We start from the raw sequence: 18,559 nt of genomic DNA, 5'->3' as shown, positions 1-18,559 counted from the left end.
GAAGTGCCTTTTTGTCTGGCAAACGCTCCATGTTGCTGCATGCTGGGATGTGTTGCTATGGAGAGATGTTGCCATTTTATGGTGTTTGCTCAATTATCTTTAGGGACCTGATGTAACCGTTTCTCGTGTGTGTGTGTGGTAATATTAAAGTTTGGCTAAGAAACTCGTGTCAGGATCTTGTAGGGTGAGGGGTCTTCAGTTTGTCCCGATGTCCAAATGTTGCTTTTCTGACCTTTACAAGATCAATGATCTGTGTGTCAGTCCGAAACGCAGTCAGTTTTATCTAGTGTCTATGTGAGTCCCTTATTTTAGGGAAATCAGGTTTGCACAGTTGTTAAATTGCTAATCTCTTGGAACCTGTAAAGAACATCATATTCAGACCATATTAAGCTTTTTTTTTTTAGTTTGAAAGAAATTAAAGATAATTTTTAGAATTGTTTATATTAGATTTTTTTAACAGTTCTTATTCTCATTACTGCAGTGCAAAAAAAAAAATTTAATTATAATTTTTTATGCAAAATGTAATTTGTTATTATTAATCTTTTATCTTATATCTGGGATAATTGTACTATTTAAACTTTCTAAAAATAAATAAAGTTTGGGTTATTTGTTAATGCAAAACCAATATTAAATTTTTTTAATATATATATTTTATATAATGGTAATTTTAACTTAAAGATACTGAAGAATTAAAAAAGTCATATTTAGTCAAATTTATATTTAGTAATATATAAATATATTTTTATGCAAAATGTGATTTTCTTCAGTTTTTTTGTTTTGTTTTGTTTTTGCAGTGTAATATCCATCCAAATTTATCCAAAAAGTCTGCGTTTTGTATTTGAAGGAAGCACCTGAATCTCAATTCGCTAGTTTTGTTCAGTGAATTTGTCATAAATGCATCCTCAACAGAAACTTGGTGGTTTTATTTGGGTTTTATATATAAAGGCCGTCATAACACGATAAGTTGTGGTAAAACTGCCATTTAAGGCTGCGATGTGAAAAGCATTAGCTCTGATAACTGCCGTCTGCAGAAACAAAGAGGAAAAACCGAGTCCCAAAGACTTTCGACACCTGCTCACACCACAAATCACACGCCGTCTTTGTCTCCGCGAGAAACACAATTGACAGCAAAGCCCTTTGTTTTCCAGCGTTGTCCTTTGACTTGAAATTTGGTCGTCATCTCTAAATTGCACGTTCCACCGTTCTTTATAATGATTTAGTCTGGTAATGTCTTGAAATGGGTGTTTCTGTTCACGTCAGCGTTTCAAATGAATAGGCCGCGGTGAATATTTCGTAATGATTTCCAGCGTGAAAAAGGCCTGAGAGATTTCTTTTGATGGTGAATCAATGGCGCAGCTCTGAAAGGATTTCTTGATGTTATCCATTAGCAGATGCTCTCTTGTTGCGAAGCGCTTTGCTAATGAATCCTCTCGGCCTCGTCTCAGCATGTGCAGGTTTGGATTATGAATGAACTAAGAAAAGCAGCATTATTCTGTGTTGATAATCTTTCATGCTCCTGTTAGGACGGCCTTCACGTGCACTTTTACGCGCTCTTCGTTTATGCTAAGGCTGTCACAGTCATGAAATTGTGGCGGGAGGTCAGCTGTCGTATAAATAATTGTGGGTTTTACAATTCACTGTATTTTTTGTTCATATCAAGTGCAGCTGAATACATATTTGTCTCAGTATCTCAAAGGCTTTTTTTTAATAATGAATACCAGAAATGTAATTCACAAATATTGCTAAGGGGGAAATAAGAGTTTTGTTTAGAATTTATATATTATTATATATTATTGTTTTTGATGTTGTAATTTTTGTACTAGTGTGTTTTTTCATCAAAATGTAGTAATTTATTATTATAAATGTATACGTTTTATTATAATTTTTATTATTATCAGTAGCATAACAGACAGTGGCAGTAAGACATTTTGGATATTCCAGATTTTTTTCTCTTTCATTCATTCATTCATTCATTCATTCATATTTATCGTTTAGTGATACTATTGACATCCCTACCATAGTTTTTGTCCAAAGTAAATTTTTGCTACATTTTAAGGGCCCTATGAAGTCAGTTTTATTTTTTCTAAAATTCAAATTTGCTTTTTAAAATATTTTAATTTAAATTTTAAGTTGCTCATTTATTATTATTATTTTTTTTAATTGACAGTTACATTTTAGCACTCAAAAAGCATTTTAAATTCATAAAATTCATGCAATTTAACAAATTATTTGAAATGTATATATTTAGAAATTACATTTTATTCTATTTTTTCCATTTGAATTGTTCAGGATTCTGTTTTAATAGTTTAATACAATTGTAATATTTAATAAACGTGTCTGATCATTTGAATTAAAAAAAAATGAACTTTTTTAATAAAAAATTTATAATAATTTATAATAAAAGAATCCTAAGAATTTATTTTTTCAGAATCTCTAATGTCGGTTTGAACTTTCCTGGATTTATAGTTTAATACACGTTTACAGTGACAATTAAATGAAAGCGTACAACATTAACAATTTAATTTTAAAAGCAATTGTAAAGGGATAGTTCACCCAAAAACGTCCTAATCCTGCTGAACACAAAATAAGCTATTTTGAAAAACGCTGCTAATCAAACAGTTGACATTAGCCAATGACTTCCTTAGTATGTTTTCCTAAACTATTTTTAAAATGTAAGCATAATCCAATGAATTATGTATGAACTACTAACAATTTTTTTTCATCTGTCTATCATTGCAGTTTGCCCCAGCATAGATATCCGCAACAATGCGAGCCACCTGCGCGTTCTGGAGAACTGCACGGTGATCGAGGGCCACCTGAAGATCCTGCTCATGTTCAAAACCAGACTGGAAGACTTCCAGGGCTTGAGCTTCCCGAAGCTGGTCGTGATCACCGACTACCTGCTCCTCTTCCGCGTCTACGGGCTGGAAAGTCTGGGCGACCTCTTCCCGAACCTCACTGTCATCCGTGGCAACAACCTCTTCTTCAACTACGCCCTGGTCATGTTCGAAATGATCCAGCTGAAGGAGATCGGGCTCCACAGCCTGACCAACATCACGCGAGGAACGGTGCGCATCGAGAAGAACCCCAACCTCTGCTATTTGTTCACTCTCGACTGGTCCAAGATCTCCGACTCGGTGGAGGACAACTACATTGTGTCAAACAAGGACGAGCGGGAGTGCGGAGACATTTGTCCGGGTACCATCACGGGAACGATAACCTGCAAACAGACCACCATCAACGGGAATTTCGGCGAGCGTTGCTGGAACCAGAACCATTGCCAAAGAAGTAAGTTACTGTTATTCTTCATTCAGTGTTGCTAATATAACAGTTATTGTCCATTTTTATTTACTTGGAAAATTAGGTGTTGGCGTAAAGTCTTTTTTTTTTGTTTAGTTTTTTCGGCTTGCTTTGGAATCAAGAAAGTTTTTGATTAAATGGAACCAAAAGTATATTACGGGCTCTTGAAAATTATTTCCAGTTAACAAAATGATGTAAATTTGTCACTTGTGAACTGATGTTGAAATACGTTGCATACGTTGTGAATTTTAGGGATGCACGATATATCGGCCAAATATCGGTATCGGCTGATAAATGTTACATTTTTCTGTTATCGGTATCGGTCTGATAAGAAAATTTGGCCGATATCTTAAAGGCAATATATAATACATTATTTCCTTTAGAAACACTTGATTTGAGATGACTTGTTTGCATTATTTATACATTATTTTATTTATTTGTAAGACTTTTTATGATGAAATTTGGTAATGGAAGAGTAAAACTATTTTTAAAATGTACACTGTTCAAAGTAGGCTGCTTATGTTGAAGTATTTGGGATGTGGCTTTTAATGAAAATAACCTTTTTGTTTTCAGGCTCTTAAAAAGTATTTATCGGCCAACATATTGTTATTGGCATTCAAATAACAAAATATTTTTTTTTTATCGGTTATCTTATTGGATGCATATGCATTTACTTATTTCGTATTTTGAATATCCATGATATATTTGTATAATGATTTATACATTTATACAGATTTATACATTTAAGCGACATTGTGAATAGTTTTTTTTAGGGGCCATTAAGCTCTCTAAATACCAGTTTCTAGTAGGGCTGCACGATGTGTCGTTTAAGCATTGATATCGCAATGTACAAATCCACGATAGTCACATCACAGGATGTGCGATGTAGGCTGTCGTAGTTGATCCGTTATTCATTAACTGTATGGGCCAGCTGCTCCCCGGCCCTTTATGAATGTGATTCGCGGAGAGCGCGAAAGAGAGAGAGACTGAGAGAGCGCACGCGAGAGAGACTGAGATAGCGCGGGGGAGACTGAGAGCTCGCGTGAAAGAGCGAGAGAGAGAGAGAGAGAGAGAGAGAGCGTGTGCACGAGAGAGAGAGAGAGAGCGAGCGAGCCCCGGCGGCACGCTCACCGTCTTCAAACAACACGAGTGCTGTCTTGCTCTCTCTCCCTCGTGCATATTAATTGGTTAGATTTCATATCGCAATATATATTGCAGAAAAATTAAATATCGCAATGTCATTTTTTCCCAATATCGTGCAGCCCTAGTTTCTAGCAATTCTTAATTGTTTTGAGACTAAATATTTTTGTACAACTAGCTAATCATAGATTTGAGTAAGAAAAATGCTGTTGAAAACAAAAGAAGATATTTCAGTTTCAGTATATTGTATGAAAACAAGTCATTCATTGATGGACTGGAGTGGTGTGGATTACTTGTGATGTTTTTATCAGCTGTTTGGACTCTCATTCTGACGGCACCCATTCACTGCAGAGGATCCACTGATGAGCAAGTGACGTAATGCTCAAATTTTCCAAATGTTTTCCGATGAAGAAAAAACTCCTCTACATTCATTTTTGGGTGATCTATTCCTTTAAGACTGACCGACAGATTAGCTAGTGAGCATTTGGTGTTGCAAGTATGTGATTTGTACGTCCCTTATGAGTGAAATCACAACTGCATTGGTGTGAATGAGGTCAGGTTCTGCAATAAGAACAGCAGCGTCCGCCCAAATAAAGGTCCACGTTGGTAAGCATGCACACACTTTTTGTCATGTGAGAAGTGAAAGTTTAGTCGGCTGTAATGTCAAAGCGATACTCCATTTCTGGAGTATGATGCAATGCTGCTGTATCTGGGCAGGCGCTGGGGTGAGCGAGTGTATAACCCTACAGCAAAACTCCAGATCCCGAAAGAAACAGGCGGTCCCCGTCATGCCAGATCAACACAACCTGTGCCTGTTTGCTTGTTTAGCCTGTCGTTCATGTTTTCTCGCTCCTCCAAGGAATTCTGTTTCTCCACAGATAATAATGGGACACGGTTTGTGTTCCAGACTTTGTTTCGCACTTAATTCCAGAAGGAACTTTACTAAATAGATGTGATTTTCCATTTGTTTTATATTTCAAGCCGACATGAAAGCAAAATGATCCCTGATTTAAAATCTGGCATGATTACATTCTCCTGATAACAATTACTCAAGATACCATGATCATGAAATAACAACAACAATTATGATAATAATAATTAGTACTATTTTAGTATTACAGTAATAATGCTGCGGACCATATTTATATATTTTTTATTTTGATTTGTAATATATGAAATTATTATAATATTTAATAATAAATTACACAAATATTATTATTATTATTTTAATAATATCATTACAGAATATAATGCATTTATTCTTATTCTTCCATGTATTTATTTATTTAAATGTTTTCATTATTTTTAGCAGAAGTATTTTTTTTTACTTTTCTGTAATTGTGTAATTTATAATATTCATAATTCTATTGTCATTCTACCTTGATTTATTTATTAATTTATTATTTTATTTTATAATAATGATTATTACAGGGACTGATAATATTGTGGACTATATTTAAATGTTTATTAGTAAAAAGTATTTTTAAAAAGATTTGTTTTTCTTTTTAATTCTTGTAATTCTTGTAATGTATTTGTATAATTTATTCATAATATTTATATATTGTTTTAACTTGTGATTGATGTTCATTTCTTAGTTTTTTATTTATTAATTATTAATCTATTATTATTAATTATTAAAAGGATTAATAAAATAGTGGACTATATTGAAATGTTTTTATTAGTAGTAGTATATTATTTTAAAAAATGATTTATTCTGTGCAATTTAAAATATTACTAAAATTAATATTGTATTGTTTTTATTAATGTAATTCTACCTTGTGATTTATTTATTTATTTATATATTTTTTATTTGTTAGTTTTTGTTATCTAATAAAGTCAGCAGTCAGAACGGTCTATTAGGTAATGCTAACATATAGCAAAATATATTTTTTTTTTTGCAAACTCATTAACTTGATTCTGGTACCTTTTAATCAATTCTTAAAAGATCACATCAAGGAAATTTTCAAATTCAGTTTTTCGTTGCCACTTAATTACATAAAACGGTTAGTCTTGAATTGTCAGTGAAAATGTGCAGCAAATGAATGAATGTGATGAAAGCGCAAGTCCTTGATTCATTCATGAAGGCAGTAAAGTGTTTTGTGTGTAAGCAGGCGTTCAGTGTCAGGAAGTTGAGCCGCTGGATGCAGACGTGAGCTTGAGTGCGAAGATAAAATCTCCAGGTGCTTCAGTAAGCGGCGCTTTCCATTCGTAGCCAGACCAAAACACTCGGGATGCTTCACGTATAAAGCAAATGTTTAGTGTTTGCTTCATTTGTTGCCCAGGGAACGTTTATTTCCTTTGAACAAAATAAAACGGTCATTTATTTGAATGCGTTTAGATAAATATCTTGGTCCTCGTGTAGCAACAGCATTGAAATCGGTCCTTTTTTCCTCCATAAAACCGTCATGAGAGCAGGCTCCGTGTCCGACAGAAGACCGTACACACAGGAGATGTGCTTCACAGATAAGTCATATCTTCTCCTCCGGCACAGCGTGTTCTGTTATTGTGAGCGTTGGTCTGTTGTGCCGACAGCGACTCTTGTAGAGTTGGGCCGCTTTCAGGTCAAAGTTCAGCGTTCGCGGGTTTGCTCTTTTATGTCATCATAGCCCTTCAGTTGTCCTCTGATGACGTCCGAGCATTGAGGACCTGAGGGGGGAGTATGTCTGGATAAATCGCTTTGAATTCTCCTGACAACAATCACTTTTTTTGGTTTGCTAGCAAACCGTGCAATTTTAGTAAAGACCATGTGAACTTACATTTGCTGCTTAAATGTGCTTTGATGATGTGATTTATTGGGATTGAAACAATCTTAGACGATGATTAATAGAAGCAATTAATATTTCATCAGTCTTAATTTGGTTCCGGAGTTGTGGACAATGTTGTTATTATTATTATTATTATTATTATTATTATTATTATTATTATTATTATTATTATTATTATTATTATTATACTATTAACAATAACAAAACTTAAGTAATGTAAATTATACGTTAACAGAATATTTAATATTTATTTATGTGTTTATTTGTTTTTAATATTAGCTGTATATTTTGTTACACAATCATTTATTGTAAAATAATAATGATTATAATGATGATTATGATGATGCATACTATAACTATTAATGTAATATTATTATGTTGCTATTAATTTAACATAGTATTATTAGTAGTAGTAGTAGTAGTAGTTTTGCATTATATATATATATATATATATATATATATATATATATATATATATATATATATATATATATAAAATGCAATTTCTTTTAAACGTTATTATTATTATTATTAATAATAATATATTCATAAAGTAATACCATTATAAATTATTATTATTATACTTGTTATTAATATTGTATTTTATTTATTAAACACTTTTAAGTATATTATCTGTAATATATAAAATAATTTTTTTTATAAATCATTGTTACATAATAATAGCTGATTATTTTAATTATTATTTTAGTAGTGGTTTTAACATTGTATTTTATATAGTAAATAATTCTTACATTTTAAATGAAGCGTTATATCAACTAATAATTGTAATAAAATATTTTTAATAATTGTTATTATATTTTATATCATATATAAACAATGCTATAACAGTTATTCTTATTGTTTTATTATTTAATATAACTTTTAAGTATATTAACTACAATGTATAGTGTAGTAGTACTAATAGTGTTAATATAAGTTGATTAATTCTTAACTTTTAAATACCACGTTATGTAATATATAAAACAATATTAGTAATAAGAATAATTGATGTAATATATAAAAATATAACCGTATAAATTATTATTATTTTTTACATTAATGAATATTATGATTATTATTATTATAGCATAATTTATATTTTTTGGAGGTAAGACAAGCACTGGTGTGTTCCTGAGCGTTAGCTGTGTTTTGGTTTCTTAGAAAAGGAGGAGGAAAAAATCTAGCTGGAAAAACAGAAGGAAAATGTGGCGCAGACGTCCACTCATAAATCTCCGCCACGCTCCCCCCGGAAAAGATAACAGGGTTTAGTGAGTTTAAGGAAGCTGATGTTCTTGTTTTCATCGTCCACGTAAAATGATTTCCAAAGGATCCATTTGAATTCATAACTGTTGTGCCGAAGTGTTGTGTGATGCCAGATGCTTTTCTGAGTAAAGTGTGCTTTTCCTAAGCGTCTAAGAGCAGGTCATTCACTTCCCATCTCGGCGTAAAGAGGCCCTTAGCATGACAGATACGGATTATCTTTCTCCCACTTTACTGCTCTTTCCCCACTGTATCCAACACTCATTTCACATTGGAATAGCTGGGGATCATCTTCACAACTTGAGTAAGCGATTACTTTTTTATAGAGCTTCTCAGAATTTCGACAAAATAATCTCCAGGACCCTCTTCTGAGAGAAAGGGAGGCGATGTGGCTGTTGATTTTCTTTAACGGATAAACTCGATGGTTGCTGTCAGTCATAGAGCCTTCTATCAAGACTTTTTTTTTTTTGTCGATTTTTGAGGACAAACGTATGGGATTGTGCTGAAAGGAGCGTAAACGGTGGCAAAACGGAGCTGAAAGTATCACAATACCTTACTGGTATTGTCAAATTAGCGAATGGACGAGGTGGAGAATTTGACAATTTTTTTCAAGTGATATATGCAACAATTGTTTGTTTTCCAATTAAATGGACAATTTGGAAAGCGTATGGTAGCAGCTATTGTTGTCAATGACACATTTGTTTTTGTTTTTTAGTTTTTTTACTACAATGCAGTACAATGCTGTTTTACTCAAATGCGTCAATACTTTACAAAAGTTAAATAGTGAACGTTGAAATATGACTATTTCTGTCCAATAACTTTATTATTTTCAGAGTTTCAGTGTGGTAAAAATTCTTAACCGGAGCTGAAAGTACTGCGAATTTTTAGAATTTTTACAATTGCGAAAACATTCTAATTACGTTTTCCAATTCAATTTAAACACTTTTCAAATCTGCACACATTTAATCATTCTTTTATTAATATGCCCTGGTCTTAAGGCCCATTCACAAGAAAGGTTCAATTCAATTCAAGTTTATTTGTATAGCGCTTTTTACGATACAAATCTTTACAAAGCAACTTTACAGAAAATTACGTTTTCTACAATATTTAGTAGTAGCTTATAAGTGGTGACTCTGAGTTTGTGCACGTATGACAGGATTTTTCAGACAAATAAAAAATAAAAAAAGATAACTGTCTGTAACTATTAAAAAAAGATAACTATCTATAACGATAACTATATTAAGATCCACACCAATTTGTGAATATGATGAACGTTATGTTTATTGTGCAGTCTTGTCGTCTTAAAAAAATATTCGTAATTATCATCTTTCTTTCTCTCTGAAATAACTTTCCTTTCAGATGACATCATCAGGCCCTCATTTGTTAGCCCCGCCCCCAATTGCATATTATATATGCCTAGCATTCACAATGAGTGACATCAAGTGCCACCTTGTGCCCTTTTTGTCATTGCATTGCATTGTCATTTTTCTTGAATATTGTTTACATCAAAATAAGTAGACTGTTTACATTTTCAGTCCTTATTTAAATCATTTGTGTTTGAACACTCTCAAGTGTTTGTGATCGTTTGTGTATGTGTAGAGGAAGTGGATGTGTTAACTGTATGTTGGTAGGTTTTGCAGTGTGTGTATGCGTGTGCCTGCAGGTAAAGAGTGTATGTTGTGTCCGGACAGGAAGTGTGAGGCCCTCCAGCAGCTAACAGCCATTGAAGCAACGAACTGCTGCACGAGGCATAAATGCATTCTGCATTTCCATATGCAAAGGTTGAAAGCTAACTCGTGTCACGCATCAAATGCAAGTATAAAAAAAGTGATACATTTATTAAATAATATTAAATATGTATGATCATAATTTACAATGTAAATAATAGTAAATGTGTGTGTTTGTTTATATGTGTCCTTACATAAATATTAATCAGTAAATATTATAGAAAAATCATAGAAAAAAAATAGAATCATAACGTGATGAAAAAAAAGTCCTGAAAACTATTTTAAAGGAAGGTGCTAAACAATGGCAATGTGAAAGTGCCAACAAAATGATTTTGATTCAGCGTATGATGATATTAGCATAGCAATACAAAAAATATTCTATATATATATATATATATATATATATATATATATATATATATATAGTCTACAATCATTGCATTAAAACAATAATATAAATAAAATAAATATAAATATTTCTAAGTTTATATTTTCATGTATACCTTTTTTTCTGTATTATTGTTTTGATTGGAGTCAAACCGGTGGTTTGTGTTTGGATTAGGATGCGCAGACTGTGTTGGATTAGCTGTTTCGGAAGAATCACATTAGCAGCCGCACTTCCTCTGTAATTGTGAACGCACACGCGTGTGTGTGTGTGTGTGTGTGTGTGAGAGAGCAACTGCAGTCGACTACCGACTACGCCAGCTTCCATTCATTAGCTGAACAGGAAGCCCAGAGGGAGATGGAGGAGCTCGTGTCCTCTCTGTTATCAATGGCAGCGTTTCTACGCTCCACATTTACACGCCGCTCTCTCAACCAGTCCTCTCTCTCGTCTAGCGCACGCACGTTCCTGCTTTTTCATGCCCTTCGGAGAAAGTTAAGGAAGAGCCGCGGGGTCCGTTTCAGAAACTAGAACCTCTGAGACGCATGTAAACATGGGAAATAACCAGGGGAAAGTATTTGCATGGGGCTAGTGTCAGAGATGCAAATTTTTTTTTTACAATTAAATAAGCATATGCTAATGCCTTTTGATAATCCAGATCAGTTCGTTATGCGTACCACCCAAGGCTGCATTTATTTAATCAAAAATACTGTAAAAAAAACAAAACCGTAATATTATGAGTTTATTTGAAATAAAACAATTTTTTTGATTATTATTCTATATTATCCTAATATAATTATCTTTTATTATAACTGATATTTGTCTTAAAATTATAGATATCACTTTTGATCAATTTAATGCATCCTTGCGCAATAGAAGTATTAATTTCTTTGAAAATAACTTGTTTACTTGTTTGTTTTGCATAATAAATTAGCACAGTTTTAATGCAACATTTTGTTTTATTATTTTACTATGCACTTCTTTCATAAAATATATTTCTTTTATTTTTATTTGTTTTAGTAATACCAAAGGTTGTTTAATATCTAAGAACTATTATATTTCTAGCACTATTTTTGTCCTTTTGCATACTACTCATGAAACACTTTTATAACATTTATAACATTTATATAACAGTGATTTATAATTGTAAAAAATGTTAATTGGGAAAAATATATCTATAAAATTTTTTTTGTGAATTTATATTTAAAATTATATTTTTGTCAATTTTTTAAATTATTTATATTGTAATTTTTATTTAGGAAATATATTAAAAACATAAAATACAAATTACATATAATTTATTATATATATTTATATTTAAATGTATATTTAGCCCTTTTTTGTCAATAATGTTTAAAAATAGCAATAACATTGAATTGTTTTTGTATTAATCAATTTTGCACATTAACTAAATAGATTTATAACAGTTTTGATGCAATATTATTGCCATATTGCACAGTTTTTTTTCCTCTCTCAGCCCCTCGAGCACACAAAACTGTTTCTCCAGAAGTGTTGAGCGTCTACTTTCAGACGTTGGATTAGTTTTATTAATAACTGAGGAGGGTCGAGGGCTCATGGCTGCTCCTGTTTTCTGAGTGTGTGTCTGAAGGCATGTGTGTTCGTTCACATGAGGAGAAACCATTCCAAGACCCAAATCCACCCTGACAATGAATTCTGCATCCTTCTGAAGTTTACAGTAAATTCTTGGAATTGTTTCCTGTCTTTGTGGGCGGCTCTCGCTTCCGCAGCTATCTGAGTCTCAGGGAAATCGTGGAAGTGACATGGATTCAAGTCTTCCTCGGTGAGATAGTTATTAGGTACAGTACATAACGGTAATTAGATGGTCTACTCCGTATTTCATCCAACATGGGACAGTTCTCGTTCACAAATTTGATTATATTTTGGCTAATTAGATCAATTTCAGCTACCAAAACTTGTACATTACTCTCCAGTCTGGATTTTTTACCATTATAAAGCCCTTTCCAAATAATTATTCATAATTTTGTCTGATTTAAATCTGGCTTGACACACTTTCCAGATATTTCTGACCTTTCTGGGCCTTTTTTGGGTGATTTCTTGTTCAAAACTATTATTTTTATTGGTAAATGTTTTTATATATATATATATATATATATATATAAAATGTGTATTATATATATACGTAAAATATAAAAAAAATTGAATTTTAGTAAAACAATCTCTCTCTCTCTCTCTCTCTCTCTCTCTCTCTCTTTATATATATATATATATATATATATATATAATTTAATTTATTTAACAATATGCAATATTTTTATAGTATTTTGGTAAATAATATGTACTTATAACTTTAGAGTAAAAATATATGTGCATATCATTAATAATATATATATGTGTTGCTAATATGTAATTATTTTTTGTATGTTAAATATTGTATAAAATAAGAATGCATTTTATTTCAGCTATTATTTTTTTATTATTGCCATTGGCGCCAGCCATTATAAAGCCCAAATAGGCTCAACGGCTTTCCAAAAATAATAATTGAAATAAAAGAAAAAGTTTTATAATGAGTGTAGTGGGGCGTTTGTAATTGTTAATGAGCACCAACATGTGTGAACCAGAGAGCAAAATAAGTAGCTTGAAGCGCCCTGAAGGGAAGAGTTTAATGAATGGATGAGAAGACGAGGCATTGCCTAAATTGTTTGTGAGCAAAACACACTCTTCCCTCCTTGCAGGTAAAGGGAGGATTGTTTTCAACCCTTGGAAGTGCCACATAACAGCCTTTGATCTTTTAGAAAGCATCTGCCTCCATCAGTTTTTGGTGGACCAACCAAATGTGGTCTCCAAATCTAGCGGGGCGTCTTGTTTGCTTGACAAACTGCCCTTTCAATGTTGGATCACTCCCGAACCGTTTAACTGAGTCAGCCACTCTTCTTTGAAACGAATGACTCAATCAGTTACCAATTGTGTTTATGTCATGGCCAAAGTTTGATCGACGCTCCAACACAAAAGCAAAAGCATCAAACCATTTATAGAGGTCATGTGATCCGTCATAACTTACCTATTGAGATCATTTACAAGGGTGTTTCCGTATTTGCCGTGGCTCTTGGGTTACCGGCGGTTGTTGTGCCACATGAAGCAACGTGTTTGTACTCGATGCCAGAAACATGTTGACACAGATGTTACCGCGACTATATTGCTTGTCCGTTCGCAATTAGGGAATATTAAATGAATGCAACATGTTGCTGTCAGAGATTCAACTCTAGGTTGTTTTTTCCAGGCTGTCGTTGTTGTTTTTGTCTTTCCACTTTGCTGTACATCTGGACGCCTGGTGCCTCTATCATAAAACCCCACAGCTGGATAGTGACGAATGGAAGAACCGTGAGTACGCTCGTCCCCCCCAATGTTGGGCCACGGTCGGTGGGTCGTTTTTGATCACGGGCCTTTTAATCAAAGCGTGAGGCTTCCCCGAGAGTACGAACCAGCTGTGGGAGCTCCCACACTGAGAACTGACTCGGCTCAGAAGGTTTCGGGTCAAAGGATCTGAGCTAAGCCCTCGCCGCAAACTTTCCAGTATTCTGCTCCTCAAAACATTGCAAACTCTTGTGATTTCTAGCTGTATTCATGGCTGTGTCTGCACCATTTGGGTGATGCCTAAAAAACAGGGTTTAGCATTTACAAGACCGGCCTCGTCAAGAACTTAGGGCGAATCATATTTGGACGACCTCGTAAGTTTAAAGAGTTTGTTTGCTGTGTTCACATTTAAACCGGATTGCTTACAAACCACTTTGAGAAGACAAACTCTTGAGCTTTATTCTGTTTGGATTTCACCTAAAATTGTGTTTACGAACAACATAATAAGTGGACAAAGCCCACCTCTGGCTTTAATAAAGAGACCGTTCACCCAGAAATTCAATAAATCAGAAATAAAAATCATTACATTTATTTACCGGTATTCAGGCAATATTTTAATAGCATTTTGATTAATAAAATGTATAAACTTCAGATAATGTCAAAAACAATTATATACGTTAATGATTTTTTTTGTAAAAGTTGCACCTAATTGCTTGTGAGAAGCATCAAGACACCTTTCAGAAGTCAAACTCTTAATTTGTAGCTTTGTTCTCTTCGGGTAACACCTAAAATGTTGTGTTTACAAGGAAAACGTATCCAAATTGTGGCCAGAAACAGAAACATGTTAAAAAGTATTAATTTAAATGTCACCTGTTTTGACTAAAGCCTTTGTCCATCTAAAACCATTTGTTCGACTCTTCATGGTGGAAATTTTGGTGCATCATTGGTTCTTTTTGTTCATAAAATGGTTTTGTTGGCCCCTATTGACTTTTACTATACAGTCAAAAGCTGTTAAAAATTGTATTTTTTGGGTGAACTGTCTGTTTAGGTTCAGAGGGGACTGAGTTAGTTTCGAGCGTTAACCTAAAAGCCTAAATTCCTGCGTTCTGAGACTCGTCTGGGACTCGTCGGACTCTCATATCAGAATGTTTACTCTATTTGGTCATCACCCAAACGGCGGCTAGTTTTATGGCTCCCTCACTCCATTTAAGAGCGCGCCGGCTCATTTAAACAGTAATTCTGGAGCCAGCCGGACCCCAACACCTGCTTTGGAGAGTCACCTTGCAGGGAGTCTGGGGGAATTCCCTCCTAAATCAGCCAAGTTTGGGAAGGGAAAGCAAAGCAAAGCTCTGGATTCTGTCACCGCGCCATACTCCACTCTGGACTGTGAGTCAGACCCCAAAAAAACACGCTCCTCTGATCCAATTTAAGCCTCCTGATGCTTGCCAGTTCACAGTTGTTCAAAGAAAACATGTAAACATCCCAATGGCTAGCGCTATAGGCGAGATGAGCGCAGAGGTGCCCACCAGGGCTCTGTTATGGGACCACAAATATTTTTAGATCTGTTGAAACAGGGGCCATGTGGTTCACAGCAGAGTATTTTTGGGTTATCATATCTCTTGTGCTATGATTACCACTGGCGCGTGTAGCATCTGCTGCAAGGATTCCCTTTACTTTGGTGTTAATGAAGTTTATGTAAATGAGACAACACATTTTGTACACCATGTGTGATTAGCGGTTGTTAATTTGCGCAGGTCTTTACAGAAGTATGTTGATTTGACGAGGTTTCATTCTCTCAATGTAATTCTCGAATAATGTGTTTGTGTATCTCTTCAGCCTTTGTATTATTAACACACATATCCTCATATATAGAAGAGTTTACTAAACTAGTGTCCAAGTTCCTTTTTTCCTTCTGTTTATGCTGTGATCTTATGACTGAACTATTTTAAGGATGGGATTGCCTGCTAATATGGATAGATAACATGAAATTATCTGTAGTTTTAGATTATTTTACTGTGCCTCTCTCACTTTTCAGAGGTTTTACCATCAAAACTTTTAGTGTAACTTAAGCTCACTCAGTTGTAGCTATTATTAATAATTATTACAAGTTTTAACTTTAAAAAAAGTCAATTCATTCATTAGTTTGTTTGTTACTGATTTAAAAAGCATGCTGTTCTTTGTCTGTTAGATATTTTCATTGTAGTAATAATTTTTATTATTATTACTGTATTATTATTATTATTATTATTATTATTAATGTTGTTGTTGCTGGTTTAGTGGTAAAACTTTCCCAGCAAAATGTAATATTTATTTAGTTAGTTTGTTTATTCATTGTATAAATATTTGTATTAGAATAATAACAATTACTATTATTATTATTTTCATTATTTTTCTGATTATTATTAAACTTTACATAGAAAGTTTTTACCATAAAGATGTGAATGAATCAATACATTAATATTAAATATTATATATAAACAATAAATAATTGTATATATTAATAATATTAATAAAAAAGTTCAACTGAATTAATACATTTTAATGTAATTGTATGTATGTATATAAAGTAAAGAATAAATTAGGTCAATATTTTATGGCAATTATAGCTTATATAACTTGAAAAGTTAAGTATTATATATAACTGGTGCATAAATAATTATAAATACAAATATTACTACAGAAATATAATTGCTTAAATTATACAGCAATTATATATTTAATACTTCTAGCAAATGATTTAATTTTGAAAGTATTTTATTCAAATAATAAATTATACTTGGTGTAAAATTATTAAAATATTGCAACAAAAATAAAAGATTAAAAAAAAATATATGTACATTTATATAACTTAGAATAGTTGTAAAAAAATAATAAATTATACTTTGTCTATAAAATATTTAAAGGAAAAAATATGACAGCTAAAATTATACAGCAGTTATATACTTAATATATGTAATATTAACTAAAATAATTTTATTCTGAAAAGTGTAGATGAAAGTGAATAATAAATTATGCTTATTAGTGTATCAAAGTAATTAAAATATTACAAGATAAATTGTTAGCTCATATTAAATAGCAGTTATAAAATTAGTATCGTTTTTATAACTTGTATTTTATTCTGAACATAATAGATCAGTTTGTTATAGAAAAAATGGTTATGTTTAGTGTATAAAAATAAAAATAAAATGCAAAAATGCCAAATATTAAAAATTATTATAATTGTTTTTTTTTTTTAAATAGATGAAATGTACCGTACAAATAATGAATTATGCATAACAGTGTTTAGCTATAAAAATTAATACAGCTCATTTTCATTATATGGCAATAAACTTGTATAACTTCATGTATTCTAAACAGTGTAGATGAAATTATATATATATATATATATATATATATATATATATATATATATATATATATATATATATATATATATATATATATATATATGCACACGCACACACAAATTTACATTACATTTACATATATGCATTTAGCAGATGCTTTTAACCAACGTGACTTACAGTGAATTCATGCTTTACACTTTTTTTTTTTATCAGTTTGTTAAAATAATATATTACTAATATATAATATATTACTCATAAATATTTTATTCTGAATTATAGATACATAGTTACATAAAAATAATGAATCCTGAATTGAATCTCTTCATGGTTTTAATACCAAAGTCAGTCACATACGAGGTTTTGTTTCAGTGAGGATGCAGCCTGAGAAGTGAGCTGTCTATGTAGGCAGTAGGGAGCAAGGCAGCTCACTGTGTTTGGAGACAGAGCTGTATGCTTGTCTGTCAGAGCTGTTAGCAGTGTCACTGCTGTTGGTTTGTGTGTGGAGTGTAATCGGCTACTACATGGTTTGATTTGCTAAATGTTTTGGTTTGTGTGGCCATGTGCTCATCCGTTTTCCTCCCTCACGCCATGGCTGTTTATAGCTGTATCACGTCTGCCGCGCTGTGGCCTTTCCTCCTCCTCCTCCTCCTCGGTCCTGGCTGTGTTTGTGTGAAGGGCCGGGCCGGGCTGGTCAGGTGACCATATGGTGCTCTTGTTTATCACTTTGCTGTGGGTCGGCAGGGCGGCTGTTAATCTTTAACATTGAATGCTGCCCGCTGGCCTCCATCTGAAACACACCGCACAGCATTCTGGGCACTGACCATCATCCTCGCTACACATTTAACCATTTATTCAAGCAGATGACACGCAGTTTGTGCTCCTGCATGCCAACTTATTTGGTGGAATTAATGGATTCATTTCAAAACCTAAAAAAAAAAAAAAAAAAAAAAAAAATATATATATATATATATATATATATATATATATATATATATATATATATATATATATATATATATATTGTTAATAATAATTTTGGAATAAATAAAAAATAATAATATCATTTTTTTTTCAGAAATCTTTAATTTAATTTTAATTTTAAAACAATTTATAAAAAAAAATAAAGATATTATTTTTATATATTATATAAAACATAAATTATATATATATATATATATATATATATATATATATATATATATATATATATATATATATATATATATATATATATATATATATTTAATTTGTTCTGATATAAGGTTACCGTTTTATTTTGCACAATTTTAGTACCATCAACATTTT

At 32.3% G+C, this 18,559-nt stretch overlaps 1 protein-coding gene across 1 annotated transcript in view; it reads left to right on the top strand.

Annotated features, from left to right (window-relative positions):
* Positions 1 to 18,559, top strand: part of LOC113064746 (insulin receptor) — a 65,865-nt gene that overhangs the window by 17,281 nt on the left and 30,025 nt on the right. The window contains exon 2 of the mRNA XM_026235649.1: positions 2,740 to 3,288. Coding sequence (XP_026091434.1) covers positions 2,740 to 3,288 — 549 coding nt within the window. The remainder of the gene's footprint in view (positions 1 to 2,739; positions 3,289 to 18,559) is intronic.

The sequence above is a fragment of the Carassius auratus genome, chromosome 47 (genome assembly GCF_003368295.1).
Source record: "Carassius auratus strain Wakin chromosome 47, ASM336829v1, whole genome shotgun sequence".
Classification (NCBI taxonomy): Eukaryota; Metazoa; Chordata; class Actinopteri; order Cypriniformes; family Cyprinidae; genus Carassius; species Carassius auratus.
This window is presented reverse-complemented; position numbering and strand designations above follow the sequence as displayed.